Source organism: Rhinoraja longicauda, chromosome 6 (genome assembly GCF_053455715.1).
Source record: "Rhinoraja longicauda isolate Sanriku21f chromosome 6, sRhiLon1.1, whole genome shotgun sequence".
NCBI lineage: Eukaryota > Metazoa > Chordata > Chondrichthyes > Rajiformes > Arhynchobatidae > Rhinoraja > Rhinoraja longicauda.
Genome location: NC_135958.1, coordinates 58,660,786 through 58,675,658, shown reverse-complemented (window position 1 = coordinate 58,675,658; position 14,873 = coordinate 58,660,786). Strand labels below are relative to the sequence as shown.

Genomic DNA, 14,873 nt, shown 5'->3' with positions numbered 1-14,873 from the left:
TGCTGTAAAGCAGCAGCTCTTACAGTATTTCCTTGTACCTGTCCAAGTGCCTTGGCAGTTCATTCCATATACCCATCACCCTCTATTACCTGTGTGGTAAACTTTGCCCCTCAGGTTCTTATTCATTCTTCTCCTCTCTCACCTTAAACCCCATGTTCCCTGGTTCTTGATTTCCCTACTCTGCAGATGGCACATTCACCCAGCTCAGCAAGGACCTACGTTTTGCTCAAATGCAAAGTGAATGAAATGTGCGACAAGAACTCAAGTTGTGCAATGTATTGCATTAACATGCACTATAGAGCATGTGTAGATTGTGTAACTATCCAGTTCAGTCACACCCAGATACAGGTTCTCTCCTTTAAATGCCTAAATTGCATTCATTCAAACCACTTCAGATATTTGCTATTACATATAATAACTGATGATCTACCAAATTATCTGTGGTCATATCCTGAACAAAGAAACCGAGAACTCAAATCCTGTGTGGGCCGGGAAGAGGTACCACAGCTGGCAAAACTAATCTATCAATTAGACACAAGGAACTGCAGATGTAGTCTAACAATTGGTTCATTATTTCAATGAGATACATTCATTGGAGTGTAGACAAATGCACATTTTATAAAGTGTTTGCAGACAAGACAGATGCATCCAATCTTTCAGACAGAAGAGCATGTGATCACAGTGGAATGAAGTCCATGTCTGTATGTAGAGAATCCTAAACCTGGTGATTAATGTGGCCAACAATGCACATGGACTTACAACACCAGCACAGCTGGTAGAGCCACTGACTCTGTGGGCCGAAGGGCTTGTTTCCATGCTGCACCTCGAAACTGAAGCTCCTTATGGTCTCTTGACACTAATTCCAAATAGAGGCACTAATTAACACCTTATCAATTTTGCAAAGTTCAAACTCAAGCCTCAATAATTTGAGAATTCATTTGCTATGTTTATGGCAGTCATGTACTTTACATTAGTGGTCTTATAAAGTATGTAAAGCATGGTTAAAATCCCAATACTCATACAAAAAGTGACTATTTTACTAGTTAGCAGTTTAAAACATTGTTAACCAATCCTTTCATGCCACAATTTTGAATGACATCTACCCAGAGACTTCAGGGCATTAAAAACTTCGAATTTCAGCAAAGTACACTTCACAAATTTAGAAATATGCACTTTGCAATCACCAATCCAAAAGTTCAATGGTACTTTATTGAAACATGTAACTTGGTACAAAAGTCCTTTTTTACATACAGTTCAGCAAAATCTCACTGTACACAGGCATAATCATACAGCTGATTATACCAAGGCAGGACACAATAGCGCCACATTTCCTGGGCCATCTTGTACCCTTCAAGTTTAATGCTGTTAGTCCTAACTTGGACTGACATAAAGTCCCTCCAAAATCAGCTTGTGACTCACTTCTGCATCATGAGCCAGATAGACTCATTCCTCAACCACTTCCTAAATTGGATGACATACACAGGAAAACCAAAGACTGCCTTCATTGTTCACACTGCATGGATAGCATTAACAAAACTCATGGTTTAAAACTGATATCATGATAGACTTGCAATCAGTTAACTGCCAACATCTGAAGTTTAACTGCAAGTACAGTAAACCATTTTAACAGACCTCTTTAGAATGGATTTTGGTCATTCAGTAGATGGACCTACCAACGGCTGCCAGTTCCACCCCTGGCTCTTGCCACCTCCACCCTAACCTGTACTCCGGCCTGTGGGCTGTGATCATTGACTCAGTTGATCCTTACCTCAGCAGGCCGTGACTGTCAACTCACCTAGATTCCAGGCCCAGTTCCAGACCAAGAGTGTGAAGAAGGTTCTTGCCCTGAAAATCACCGACTATTCATGATGCCCAGAGATGCTACCTGACCTGCCAAGTTACTCCAGCACTGTGTCATTTTGTTTATTAACCAGGAAGTGCAGGTGTTTGTTTCTGCTACTTATTCAATAATACTTTACTCAGTTAAGGCAGACAATCAGCAATAACGGACAGCATTCCCCCATGATCCATTATAAAGAGGGATTACTGTATTCGCTCCATCAAGAATTATTCATTTAGTTGCCCATGTATATCTCAATTACAGCCAAAGCAATTGAAGTCTGCAAGACTTTCTCCCTACCCACCCCCCCCCTCCCCTCCATGACTCGCGCTACTCTTTTTTCCAATCCAAAAGTTTCATTGTACATGCAACTAACATGGGGTCTCACCCCGAAAGACTTACAATGAATTAACAAATGCATTGTTGGCAGCACAGTGGCAGAGCTGGTAGAACTGTTGATGTCACAGCACCAGAGACCTGGGTTTGATCCCGACTACGGGTGCTGTTCTTTGTGGAGTTGAACATTCTCCCCGTGACCGCATCAGTTTCCTCCAGCTGCGCCAGTTTCCTCCCACATCCGAAAGACTTGCGGGTTTGCAGGTTAACTGTCCTCTGTAAATTACCCCCATTTGTGCAGGGGGTGGACGTGAAAGTGGGATAACACTAATGTGAACAGGTGGCCGATGGTCAACATGGACTCAGTGGGGCGAAGGGCCCGTTTTCATGCTGTATCTCTAAACTTAACATTGGCAATGCAAATATCATCTTTTTAATCACCCGATTGAAAGTGGTCACAGATTTCATCCCCCAATTCAGTAATTGTCTATTCAGAGTTGTCAGAGACAAAGAATTAAGCTACAAATTTGTTGTCCCATTGGGATAATGTCAGTATGCAGGTGTTTTGGTTCCAAGAAGAATAAAGAAAAATCAACTGCAGATTTAGTGTCAAGTGGCAGTTTCTTGCCTTTGGGGTGACAGTGGCGCAGTGGTAGAGTTTCTGCCTTACAAAGCCAGGTTCAATCCTGACTACAGGTACTGTCTGTACGGAGTTTGTACATCCCCCTGCAACTGTGTGGGTTTTCTCTGGTTCCCTCCCATCCTCCAAAGACGAAAGTTTGTTGGTTAATCGTCTTGTGTTAATTATAAATTGTCCCAAGTGTGTAGGATAGTGCGAGTGTATAGGGTGATTGCTGGTCGGCGCAGACTCTGTGGGCTGAAGGACCTATTTTTGCTGTATCTCGAAGTTAAAAGAAAATTCCCTTTGTGATATTTTGATACAGGTTGCAGCAAGAAGCTCAAACCTGTTAGATATTTCACTATTGACCAAATGGCAGATATGCCATTCTGGCCCAATTCCAGTTGAAACTCCTTTTCCACAGCTACTTATTTCGTCAACTTCCTCAATAAACCAATTAACACAAATACAGCCAGGCGGAGGAATTTGTTCACTGCCTGGATTCAAGCCTGATATTCTTATACAACCAGACACAAGGTTTAGATTAGGCTACAACAAATCTGGCCTTACATAACACTGCCAGATCAGAAGTTAGCAAGTCCAAAAACTCTGGGAAGAGGGGATAGGAGTTATAGGAAGAGGGATTGTTACATAATAATCCAGTTGTGGGGTGGGGGTCATTCCAATATATGAATGCAAGGAGTAAGTGGCCAAGCAAGTAAACTTTCCTTTCCAAACCGTTTGATATCCACGCCGGTGAAGTTGCAGCTCTTGCGAAAGATGCAGATTAAAATTCTTTCAAAGGAGTACAAAGTTGAGACTGAAAATGCAAAGTTTTTCAACTCTAGTCGATCTCTGTTGAAAGCAGAGAATTATAAGCTGCGTTTAGCTCACCCCAAAACCAACCATTGAAGGCTTTATTTCAATATAGAGTACTTGGGGGAGGGGGGAGGGAAGAGGGGAAGAAACAGTAATGCAGATGCTTGCAATAACCACATATCTCTAAAGCCAGAAGCAGATAGTCTTCGGCTTAATGTTTTTAAATCAGAAAGACTAACCTATAACATTGTTTTTTCAACCACGGGAAGAACATTTGCTTGCCTACTTTAAGTGCTTGCAGTCGGCAATAGTTTGCAAACACTTGCCAGCGTTATCCGTAATACCCCGAACACCTGGAATACTTTAATCATTTGCACATGAAGCTATCAACGATCAGAAAGACAGCCGCCAGCTATCAAGAATGATATTGAACTAGACTTTAAAAATGGCAGAACAAAGCTATCCAGTGTACAAGTGTAAGGAAGGACAAAATACCAAGGAAAGTTAATACATTTCTAATCTGGAAAAAGATCACTTCTTGGCCATAGCCATTAAAAATTCAATTGAACAATTAATCTGAAAAGCCTTGGCAGCTGGAGGGAGAAAGATTTAAAGTTCAAAATTCAAGAAACTGCAACGCTGGCTTTCAACCAGTTTGTAAACACAAAATGCATCAATTTAAATGCATTGAAATACATTAAGTGCAACCAATTTCTCCTCAAACTGCAATAGGCATTAAAGTACTCAAACCAAACAGAAACAAAAAAATTGGCCTTACCACCAAGCTCCTCTACACATCCCCTTGAAAACAAAGATAGTGTTAAAAGATTAATTTCCATAGTTCACTCCACTACTTTAAAGCACAGTAGCTCTATTGACAATAGTTGCAATAATGAATTATGATTAACTTCTACCCTAATGACATACACTAGGATGTGTTACAAAGAGGGGGTTCTTATGAATCTACCTCGAGAGATACATGTGCCTTGGCTTTATAGAAAATGAAGATATTCCCATATTTTAGCCAATATTTATCTCAAACCAGCACAGAACAGTTCTCATTAACACAGCTTGCTGCATGCAAAATGGCACGTTTCTATGGTACAGATTATATTCCTACAAATATTACCTGCTTGCAATCAAGGCTATATAATAATCACGCGATCACTTAACTGGATGCCTCTCCTTACCCCATTACCTCCTTTTGTAGAACCTTGCACCAATGTATTTTGACAGAGTACAGTAGCAATGGTTGAATTACTGAACTGTTGTTCTGATGCCAGAATTGAGAGAGGTGGAATCCACGGAAACAGCTGAGAATTCACACCCAAATTAAATCTGCAACATGGATCAATTGTGACCAGAAACATGTAGTATTGCAGGAAGGAATCCAATTTGCCCCTTGATCCTGGTCTGCACATGATATCGCCGCCATTTTTAACTAAATGGATCCTAGAATTATGATTAGTACCAAATTACTCATCTGAGCCAACAGCTTGGGCTGAAGGTCCCATTTCTGCGCTGCATGACTATGATACTGAAAATCAGTTCCATTTGCAACTCAGGAAATTATGAACATCTGCCTACTGGCACAAGACTGTCAACATTCAGGCGCAAGACTGCAACTGATGAGTGGCAAGGAACAGCGAAGCCGCTGACCAGAATATAAACTAGACCAGCCAAATACTGCCAGAGACTGGGTGATCAAACAAACCGGGTGACTGCAGCAATCAAAGTACCTTCCCATACCAAAGCTTTGCACCATCAACAAGTTAAGAACATTCAGCATATTCTCAATAAGTGTTGGAGAAATTTAGTGGGTCAAGCAGCATCTCTGGAGAACATGAACAGGTCTGAAGAAGAGTCCCGACCCAAAACATCACCAATCCATATTTCAGAGATGCTGCCTGAGCCGCTGAGTTACTCACATTGTCTTTTTGTAAACTGGCATCTGTAGGCCCTAGTGCCTACGATATATTCTCAGTTTGCTTCAACATCCCTCGAGTTCAGCTTCAACATCCCTTGAGAACATTGATACCAGTAGGTAGTAGGGCAGCAGATGCATGGGAATGTCATCATGATTATCTCAAGATTATCTCACGCCCTGGGGGCGTGGCTGCGTTCTGCAGCTGCGGCTCACCGGCAGTCTCTGTCTTTTTTTTTTTTTTTGTCTTTGTTATCGTTTAAATGTTTCTTTTGATTTATTTTTAACTCTGTATATATGTGGGGGGTGGTGGGGGGTGGGGAAACCTTTTTTCCCAATCTCCTCCTCAACGGAGATGCGACCTTTACCGTGTTGTGTCTCCGTTCGCGCTACGGCCTAACAGGAGTCGCCGGCCTCCAGCTGGGATCGACCTTGAAGACTCCGGTCGCAGGGCCTGGACTCACCATCTCGGAAGCTTCGGCCGTGGGCCCTGCAGACCGCAACATCGGGAGTTCGCAGGTCCCTGGCTGGCGACCGGCTTTCGGGAGCTCCAGCCGTAGCAGCTTCGACCGCCCCGGAGCCCGAGGTTTGATTGACCCGCTCCCAGGCCCCTCATCGCCCTGCGTGGCCTGGCCGCGGCACTTTCCATCGCCCGGTGGGGGCTCAGGACCTTCATCGGCCTGCTCGGCTCGGCCTTGGGACTTTCCATTGCCCGGTGGGGGCTTCAAAAGTCGGGAGCCTCGATCGCCTCGTGGCACCACGGGAGAAAAATGAGGAGGAGATAAGACTTTTCTTTGCCTTCCATCACAGTGAGGGTGTGCCTGGAGCAATCACTGTGATGGCTGTTTGTGTTAAAAATTGTAATTGTGTGTCTTGTGTTGGCCTTCGTAACAAGAGGAGTTGAGTATAGGAGCAAAGAGGTCCTTCTACAGTTGTACCGGGCCCTGGTGAGACCGCACCTGGAGTACTGTGTGCAGTTTTGGTCTCCAAATTTGAGGAAGGATATTCTTGCTATGGAGGGCGTGCAGCGTAGGTTCACTAGATTATTTCCCGGAATGGCGGGACTGTCGTATGTTGAAAGGCTGGAGCGATTGGGCTTGTATACACTGGAATTTAGAAGGATGAGGGGGGATCTTATTGAAACATATAAGATAATTAGGGGATTGGACACATTAGAGGCAGATAACATGTTCCCAATGTTGGGGGAGTCCAGAACAAGGGGCCACAGTTTGAGAATAAGGGGTAGGCCATTTAGAACGGAGATGAGGAAGAACTTTTTCAGTCAGAGGGTGGTGAAGGTGTGGAATTCTCTGCCTCAGAAGGCAGTGGAGGCCAGTTCGTTGGATGCTTTCAAGAGAGAACTGGATAGAGCTCTTAAGGATAGCGGAGTGAGGGGGTATGGGGAGAAGGCAGGAACGGGGTACTGATTGATAGTGATCAGCCATGATCGCATTGAATGGCGGTGCTGGCTCGAAGGGCTGAATGACCTACTCCTGCACCTATTGTCTATTGTCTATTGTCTATTGAATGCCAACATGTCATTCTGTGCGAGTAGCTTGCAAACCAACAGTATGACATTGCATTCTCAAATTTCAAGTAACACACCACAATCCTGCATTCCTCTGCACCCCATCCCGGTGCAGATTTCTCCCACCCTCAGTTATCTTCCTCCATTCCCCTCCATACTCCCATCCGAGTCCATTACTTTTTATCCCCTCCCCATCTTCCTGTCTTAACATTTCACTTCCTTTTTTTTCTTTATCCGACACCCTTTTCACCTTCAGCCTTTGTCACTTACTCCACACTTTGCCAATTACCCCTCCCACCTCACCTATATCCATCTATTATTTGCCAGGCTTTGTACCACCACCATCACCCCCCCCCCCCCCCCCCCCACTCCATCAGTCAGAAGAATGGTCCCAACCCCAAGCATTATCCATCCATTCTCTCCACAGGTGCCAAGTTCCTCCAGCAGTTTGTTTTATGCTCAAGATTCCAGCATCTAGAGTTCCAGTGTCTTCATCGCCAATCTGTCTTCACTTTTAAAAAGGCAAGCGTTCATATCTTTTGGGGGTTGCCCCTCTATGTTACAGATGTGCTTGAAATGGAAAAAATAAGACAGGCAATTGAACAATATGGGTATGGTGCCAAGATAAACCCACTAGAGCATCTGCAATATACCATCAACAAGATGTTGAAACAAAATTAGCGTCCACTATTATTTGAACAGCTAAAATTCCAAGGATGGAACAGACTTCAAACAGCAGGATTAGCCAGTCTAGCTGATCTACCCCAGTCCTCCATGACCTTTCACACCCCAATCATTCCCCTTCATATTTAATTCTGTCAATACCTCATCTTCATAACCTTCTGGGAAAGAGAACTCCCAAGATACATCCTAAAAGTTTTATACACCAGTTTTAAATAGCGACCAGCAGTATAGACAAAATGTGCCTAAACGGACAAGACATCGACAAAGAAAACTTCCCGCTAAGATAAAATAAATAAACCGATTTAAAGCTTCCTTTACCCAAGGACCTCAGTTAGCACATGACTACTACCTTCGATGCAAGCAAAATGAATGGTGATGGTGGTTTACGAGGAAGAATTATTGCCAATGCACAGGTTAAAGGTGCCCAGGGCAGCCAACGTCTATACAAAAAGGTCTCAAGTACATTCCTATTTGAGATACTGTGTAAAGCATAAAATCAGCTCTTGTTCCCTTTATTGGCAACCACAAAAAAAAAAAGCTCTGGCTGTAGAGTGCTTGCTTGTTCAAAGATGTGAAAACACTTCTTTCAGAAAGCAAAGAATTAATCAGTGCTCTGGACAGTGCCCAAGATAGAGTTTACTGTCCCATTTAAGAATGTCCCATTATTTGTATCACTAGAAAAGTGTACTGGTTTTAAGAATAAATGTTTGAATTCAATAGTTAAAGTACAAAATAAGGGTATTGTCCAATAACATCACTGGTCCTGCACTACAACAATATGTTCCAATGCCAAGCCCTTCTTTCAAAGTCTCTCCCATCTAATTATCCAATTCCCTCAAAGACCACAATGGAATCTGCCTTTACCACATCTGTAGACAGTGCATTAAAGTTTACAAATCACACTGCAATACACTTCTTGTCAATTCTCTCCCCCTATAGTTTGTAAACGGGACCTCTAATCCAACTACAAAGGGAACAGCCTACCACGATCCCCTTTGTCCAGACTCCTAATGCATACAGGATCAAATCTTCCCTGGTTCTCTGATGAAAAATACCACAGCCTCTAATCCATCCTTGTGTTTGTAATCATTCATGCAACTAATCCAACGCTTTCATATTCTACCATTAAAAGTGGTATCTGGTTGAGTTTAGCTCAGAGGCTTAGGTTCAGCAACAATTTCTCCACTTTTTACTCTCTGCCTCCACTGATGAAGCCCAGATTTTGGTACCCCTGGGTCCCTGTGCTCCTACACAATTTATTCTACATTATTTATTCCCGCTACCAAGATGTTTGCTCATATTTCTTCACATTAAAAACACAACCAGCAATGCTGGTCATTTTATCAGCTGCTATCTTGTTATAATCAGCAACTTCTTCACACTTTGTGATAAGTATTGCAATGTTTTGTCTTCTGCAAATGTAGAACGTGACTTGCATCAACCTTTGCAAGTTTAAACCGTTAATATAAAAAAGTTACATTGACGTGAATCCCTGAACAATGCCATATCCTGCTTGATTCTCTTGTTTATTACTTAGCATGGATATGAAATTGGTTATCGATATCCCTTCCTCCCATGTGCTTAATTTTGCCCATATGTCTGTTGCAGCACTTTACCTAAAGCCCTTTGGAAACTCAAGCATGCCATGTGCACTGCAGTATGTTCATTAACTCAGCTCCAACTACATTAAACTGGTTAAACACAAACATGGCTTAAACAATTGGGCTGCAAGAAACTACAGCTGCTGGAATGAACAATATTTCAGGATCTATTGGAGTATGCCAACTTATTCAGCATGGACAAGATGGGCTGAAGGGCCTGTTTCTGTGCCTTAGTGCCCTTCAACTCGATAAGGGAGGGGTAGTAGTAAACTATTCGTTTCAATGGTGGTGGCACAACGTTCTGCAGATGCTGGAATCGATAACAAAAAATTTTACTGCTGGAGGATCTCACCAGGTCTAGCAGCCACTGGAAAGAATGGATAGATGATGTTTCAGGTCAGAACCCTTCACTCTAAAGAATAAACAAAGGTTTGGAATCAAAACATCGGCTGTCCATTCCTTCCACAGATGCAGTGAAGTAGAGATACCCAATAACGCACTGTTTAGACACCCTTGCTTCATTCTTCAGTGCCATTGAAAATTGATATCTCTTGTTGTAATAGCCAAGAATAAGACATGTCAAAGGCTGTGGTACAGTATCTTTACCTTGCTTAGTAATAAACTGCCTTTGGACTTGGTTGCTCAGTGTTTGACAATTATGCAACTAACAAATCATGTTTTTGTGCTAATCTTGTACTCATCCTGAAACACGTATGACATGGATAAAGTTACACTTGCTCCAACAAAACTGGATTTTCAATATACTTGAAATAACATTTAAAAAAAATCTAATTTGGATTTTGAGCTCAGGCATAGAGCTATACAATAGGGAAACAGGCCCTTTGGCCCAACTTGCCTATGCCAACCAAGTTTGCATCTCGGGCTAGTGCCATTCACCTGCATTTGCCCAATAGCCCTCCAAACCCTTCCTATCTATTAACTGTCCAGATGTCATTGAAAAGTAATTGTATCTGTTTCTAGAGCTTCCACCAGTAGCTAATTTCAGATGGAAAACTATCCTCCAAGCTAAACCCTCCATCCCCCCCCCCCCCCCCCCCCCCATCTAAGTTCCGTCTTAAATCTCTCCCTTCTCACCTTAACCCTCTGTTTTGGGAATTCTTTCCCCTGGGAAATTGACTGAGCGTTCACTTTATCCATGTCCCTTATGATCTTGTACACCTCAATAAGGTCACCCCTCAGCTTCCTACACCCTAAAGAAAAATTCCTGCCAGGTTTCTTCTGACCAGAAGCAAGGAGCCCCTTGATTGGAAAAAAAGGCTCCTTCACAAAAGCTAGACTTTACACACGTAGAGCACTGGAATCTATTCCCTTTGTTCAATAAGTTAGTCAAAGTTACTACACCATCAAACAAATCAACTCTAACGTTGCAAGTTTTGAACCTGACAAAATGCATCAAATTTGAAAAAAGGTAGAGCCAAATCTTCAATTTCCTGAAGGCACTGGCCATCCATGTTTAAATGATAAGTGTACAGACATTGTATAAATGTTTATAACTTTAAATTCTGCATTCTAATATTTATTCTATTTCTGAATAAAAAGGTGCCTATAAAGCTCTGTGGTGCCAGAGACAATATTATCTACTCCCTGCATCATGAACATTCCTCAACGCCCCTTCAAGTGAAGCCAATTTTCTGCTCACAGCACTGAGGTCATACATCCTTCAGTAGCAATTTTGTATTGTTAAGCAGAACAATTCTTTGAAAGACAGACTGAAAAAGTAATCATGCAAGCCCAACCCCAACAAATTTTCTAAAGTCTAACATAGTTTCTATGAAGGGACATTTATGGTGAAACTCTGGGCAGGTTTTCCTAAACAAGAACTTTCAGATCAATGCTTCAAGTTGCCCCAAATACTATCAGCAATGCAAACTGAGGGGTAAGGGGTGGGCATTTTTACTTCAGCTCAGTGATAAAAAGATTGGAGCCAGAGAGGTCACCCTTCTAGCATTGTTTAAAGTTGCAAATAACCAGAGCCAACATGAATTAAGCTTCATGTTCTTATCATTTACTCAACTACTGAAGACCAGATGCACCTCAGCCTGATACCCAGAAATTAGCTTTTAGTTTCTGCTCAGTGCAACCATTTAAAAAACGGAACTGTCAATTCACATGAACAACCCCACCCACATCCCATGGAAAATATTAATTCCTCATCTTGTCAAATTCACCTTGAAGGATGTAATAGAATATTTCTTCCAATTAATGTTTATCAAATCTCCTGCAATTACATTATTTCACTCCCGAATTAGAATAATTAAATAGACTGGATGCTGAACAGAACATCGTTTTACTGCCACTTTGATAAATATGATACAATTTAGATTCTGAAATATTCTGACTAATAATACAAGGGAAAATCATTGCTAGTTCACATCAATAATCTAATTTGATTTAAAACCTAACTGATTCTACAGGAATATTTCCAGCACTAACTGGATTCTGTTTACATAATTATCAAAGTCTCAACATCTGCGAGTCGCACATCAAGATCAAAATGTGGCCAATCGCCAAGTTTACCTGCCAAGCTCCGACTGAAATTTTCCTGCCCAGAATTTAAAAGGCCCTAATTATCACAAATATCTAGTTAAGATACAAACTGTCAAGAGGAGGAAAATGAGCCGTTTACCCAGGTCCAAACACACAAACCAGGTAACTATTCCACGTGATTTTAAACAGTCTCTCATTGGAGTGGTTTCATAAGTCTCAGATACGGGTTGAGAGTTAATCAGCTTGTCCTGCAGTTAGTTAAGTAAAGCTTCATTTTGGTCGCTGAAATAACTCGAAGTCAAACTGAAACCGATCATAAACGATTTGAGTAAGATGGGAAGGCAGGCAGGGGAACAAGTCGTTAAAGCAAGGCAAGTCGCGGGTTGGTGTCACCTGCTTAAGTGCCAGACTGCCTTGGAGCAGTCAGACAGCGCGTCACACCCACTAGAACCATTGTTGTCTCGCTGTTATCTGACCAATTTCAGAATTGCATCCAATTTCAACGAGGGAAAATAATACGTAGTTTTGCATCCCGTTTATAAACTCACACCGTGCAGCTTGTTTAAAATCAACCCTTCATTACTCAAACTGCGTGCTTTCCTTTTATTTTTAAAATGGAATTTAATCAGCTCAGCGCCAGCCCAGGCGCCTCTCGGCGCACTGCTGTCTTCAGCTATTGATCGGGTTGTTGGACCTGGTGCCAACACAGCAGCGCACGGCGCTCCCTCCCCAACACCACCAGATGTTGCAGACAATACCAACTTTTTGTGTAACGCCATGAGCGAATCCTAGCCAGTATTAGAAACTTGGACGAATTTGATCCACGTCACCCGATGCAGAGCTAGAGGCGCGTGGAACAAAAAAAAAAACTTTCACTAATATTTTTCTTTCAGAAAGAAATGTGCAACGGGGAGGGACATAAAAGAGAAACACCATTTGCAATATACTCTTTGGGAATGCGGTACTACCTCGGTGCGAGTGGCCTCTTGCTTTGCCTGGTTGTCCCTGTCTTGGGCAGATGCAAGCTCTTGGGCCGGACTGTCCGCCGCTCCAACCTCCTCAATCTTCAGCTTCCCCATGGCTTGTTCGGGCTTCCCAACTCCCGGCTCCTCGCTCCCTCCCTCGGTCTCTCTCTCGTCCTCAGCCGGGCTTTTGGGCTTCTCCTCGGCTTTGCTCTCGTCAACTTTGGCCGCCTCCTTCTCCACTTCTTCATCCTCCCCCTTCTTCTTCACCTCCTCCCCACCTTCCCCCTTGCCGCTGGCATCCGAAGGTCGGAATTTGAGGTACAAAGAGGCCACCAGGACGGCCAGAAAGGTGAAGAGCAAAGGCACTGCCAGATAGGCGTCCACTGCCACCTCCATCCTTGCTTGATGCAGCAGCGACAACCCGCTTGAATGCTACTCCCACTGCGGTCCACTAGTTCTCCCGTCCAACCAGGCTGCTGAACTAAATCAGAGATGACACAGAGGGATGAATCGGATTTTAAAAGTGGTCGTCATTTCCTACAGCCCGCCCTCCTTTTGTGTTTAAAGGCACCGCTAACCCAACACATTGCACATGTGCATCCCCCTTGTGTTCATCTCCGCCTCGTTGTCTGTATCTCAAGAAAACAAAGTGCTCGATTAACACAGCGGGTCAGGCAGCATCTCCGGAGAACACGGGCATACACATTATTTGAACACAGAAGTGTACAGCACAGGAGCAAGCCCTTCAGCCCACAATGTCTGTACCGATCATGATGTTAACTGCAACTCTTATCTGCCTGCACATGGTCCATGTCCCTCCATATTCACGTGCCTATCCAAAAGTATCTCAAATGACATTATCGTATCTGCCTCCAACACCATCATTCATTACGTGTAAAAAGCTTGCTCCACGCATCTGTGGCGGGGATGGACAGACAATGTCCCATTTAGAACATATTCCTATTCTTATAAATATACTTATAAAACAACGAATACCATGAAGATATTATACACACACACACATTTTCGTATGCTTGCACTGCCTCACTATATCGATACAAGAAATGCAGATGCTGGAATCATGAGCATAACACAAAGTAGTAAAGTGTCCCGATATTAAGCATTGCCTGTCCATTCCCTCCACAGATGCAACCAAACATGCTAGGTTATTCCAGCACTTTGTTTTGCTCACTATATAAATATAAATTTAGTTATCTCTGCGTAAATTACTGCTTCTGCATTTAAGAAACAGCTGCTTCAATTTATTGTACATATTGTCTGTCCATTCCCTCCACAGATGCTGCCTGAGTTGCTGTTACTCCAACACTGTGTTTTGCTCTGGATTGCAGCATCTGCAGTTTCTTGTGCCTCAATATATTGTATATTTATTCTGAAGAAGGATCCCGACCCAAAACGTCATCTATACATGTTCTGCAGAGATGCTGCCTTTTATCGGGATGCATCGCAACATGGTTTGGGAACATCTCCATCCACGACCACAAGAAATTGCAGAGAAATTAAAGAGAATTGTGGACGCAGCCCAGACCATTACACAAACCAACCTCCATTCCATTTGCACTTCATATTGCCTCGGCAAGGCCACCGGCATAATCAAGGACGAATCTCACCCTGGACACTCCCTCTTCTCCCCTCGCCTATTAGGCAAGTACAGAAGTGTGATAACACACACCTCCGGACTCATGGACAGTTTCTTCCCAGCTGTTATCAGGCAACTGAAACATCTCAACAACAATTAGAGAGCCGTCCTAAGCTACTATCCACCTCATTGGTGACCCTTGAACTATATTAATTGCATTTTACTAGACTTCATCTTGCACTAAACGTTACTTACACCCTTTATCATGTATCTGTACATTGTGATGGATCGATTGTAATCGTGTAGTCTTTCAGCTGACTGGTTAGCACACAAGAAAGTTTTTTACCTCAGTACACGTGACAATACATTAAACTGTGTATGCTGAGTTACTCCAGCACTTCGTGTTTTACTTTCACTCTGGCTTTGTGCCCTCTCTGGTGGCGAATGAAACC

At 42.9% G+C, this 14,873-nt stretch overlaps 1 protein-coding gene across 5 annotated transcripts in view; it reads right to left on the bottom strand.

The window, feature by feature from the left end:
- The window catches only part of LOC144594492 (uncharacterized), a 78,746-nt gene extending 65,429 nt beyond the window's left edge, over positions 1-13,317 (bottom strand). For 3 of the 5 annotated variants that reach the window (XM_078401056.1, XM_078401057.1, XM_078401055.1), the window contains exon 1: positions 12,828-13,315. In XM_078401056.1, coding sequence (XP_078257182.1) covers positions 12,828-13,220 — 393 coding nt within the window. In that variant the 5' untranslated portion in view covers positions 13,221-13,315. Of the gene's footprint in view, positions 1-12,827 lie in introns of all 5 variants that reach the window. The other 2 variants (XM_078401054.1, XM_078401058.1) reach the window with 2 other exon arrangements.
- Between the last annotated feature and the right edge of the window lie 1,556 nt (positions 13,318-14,873).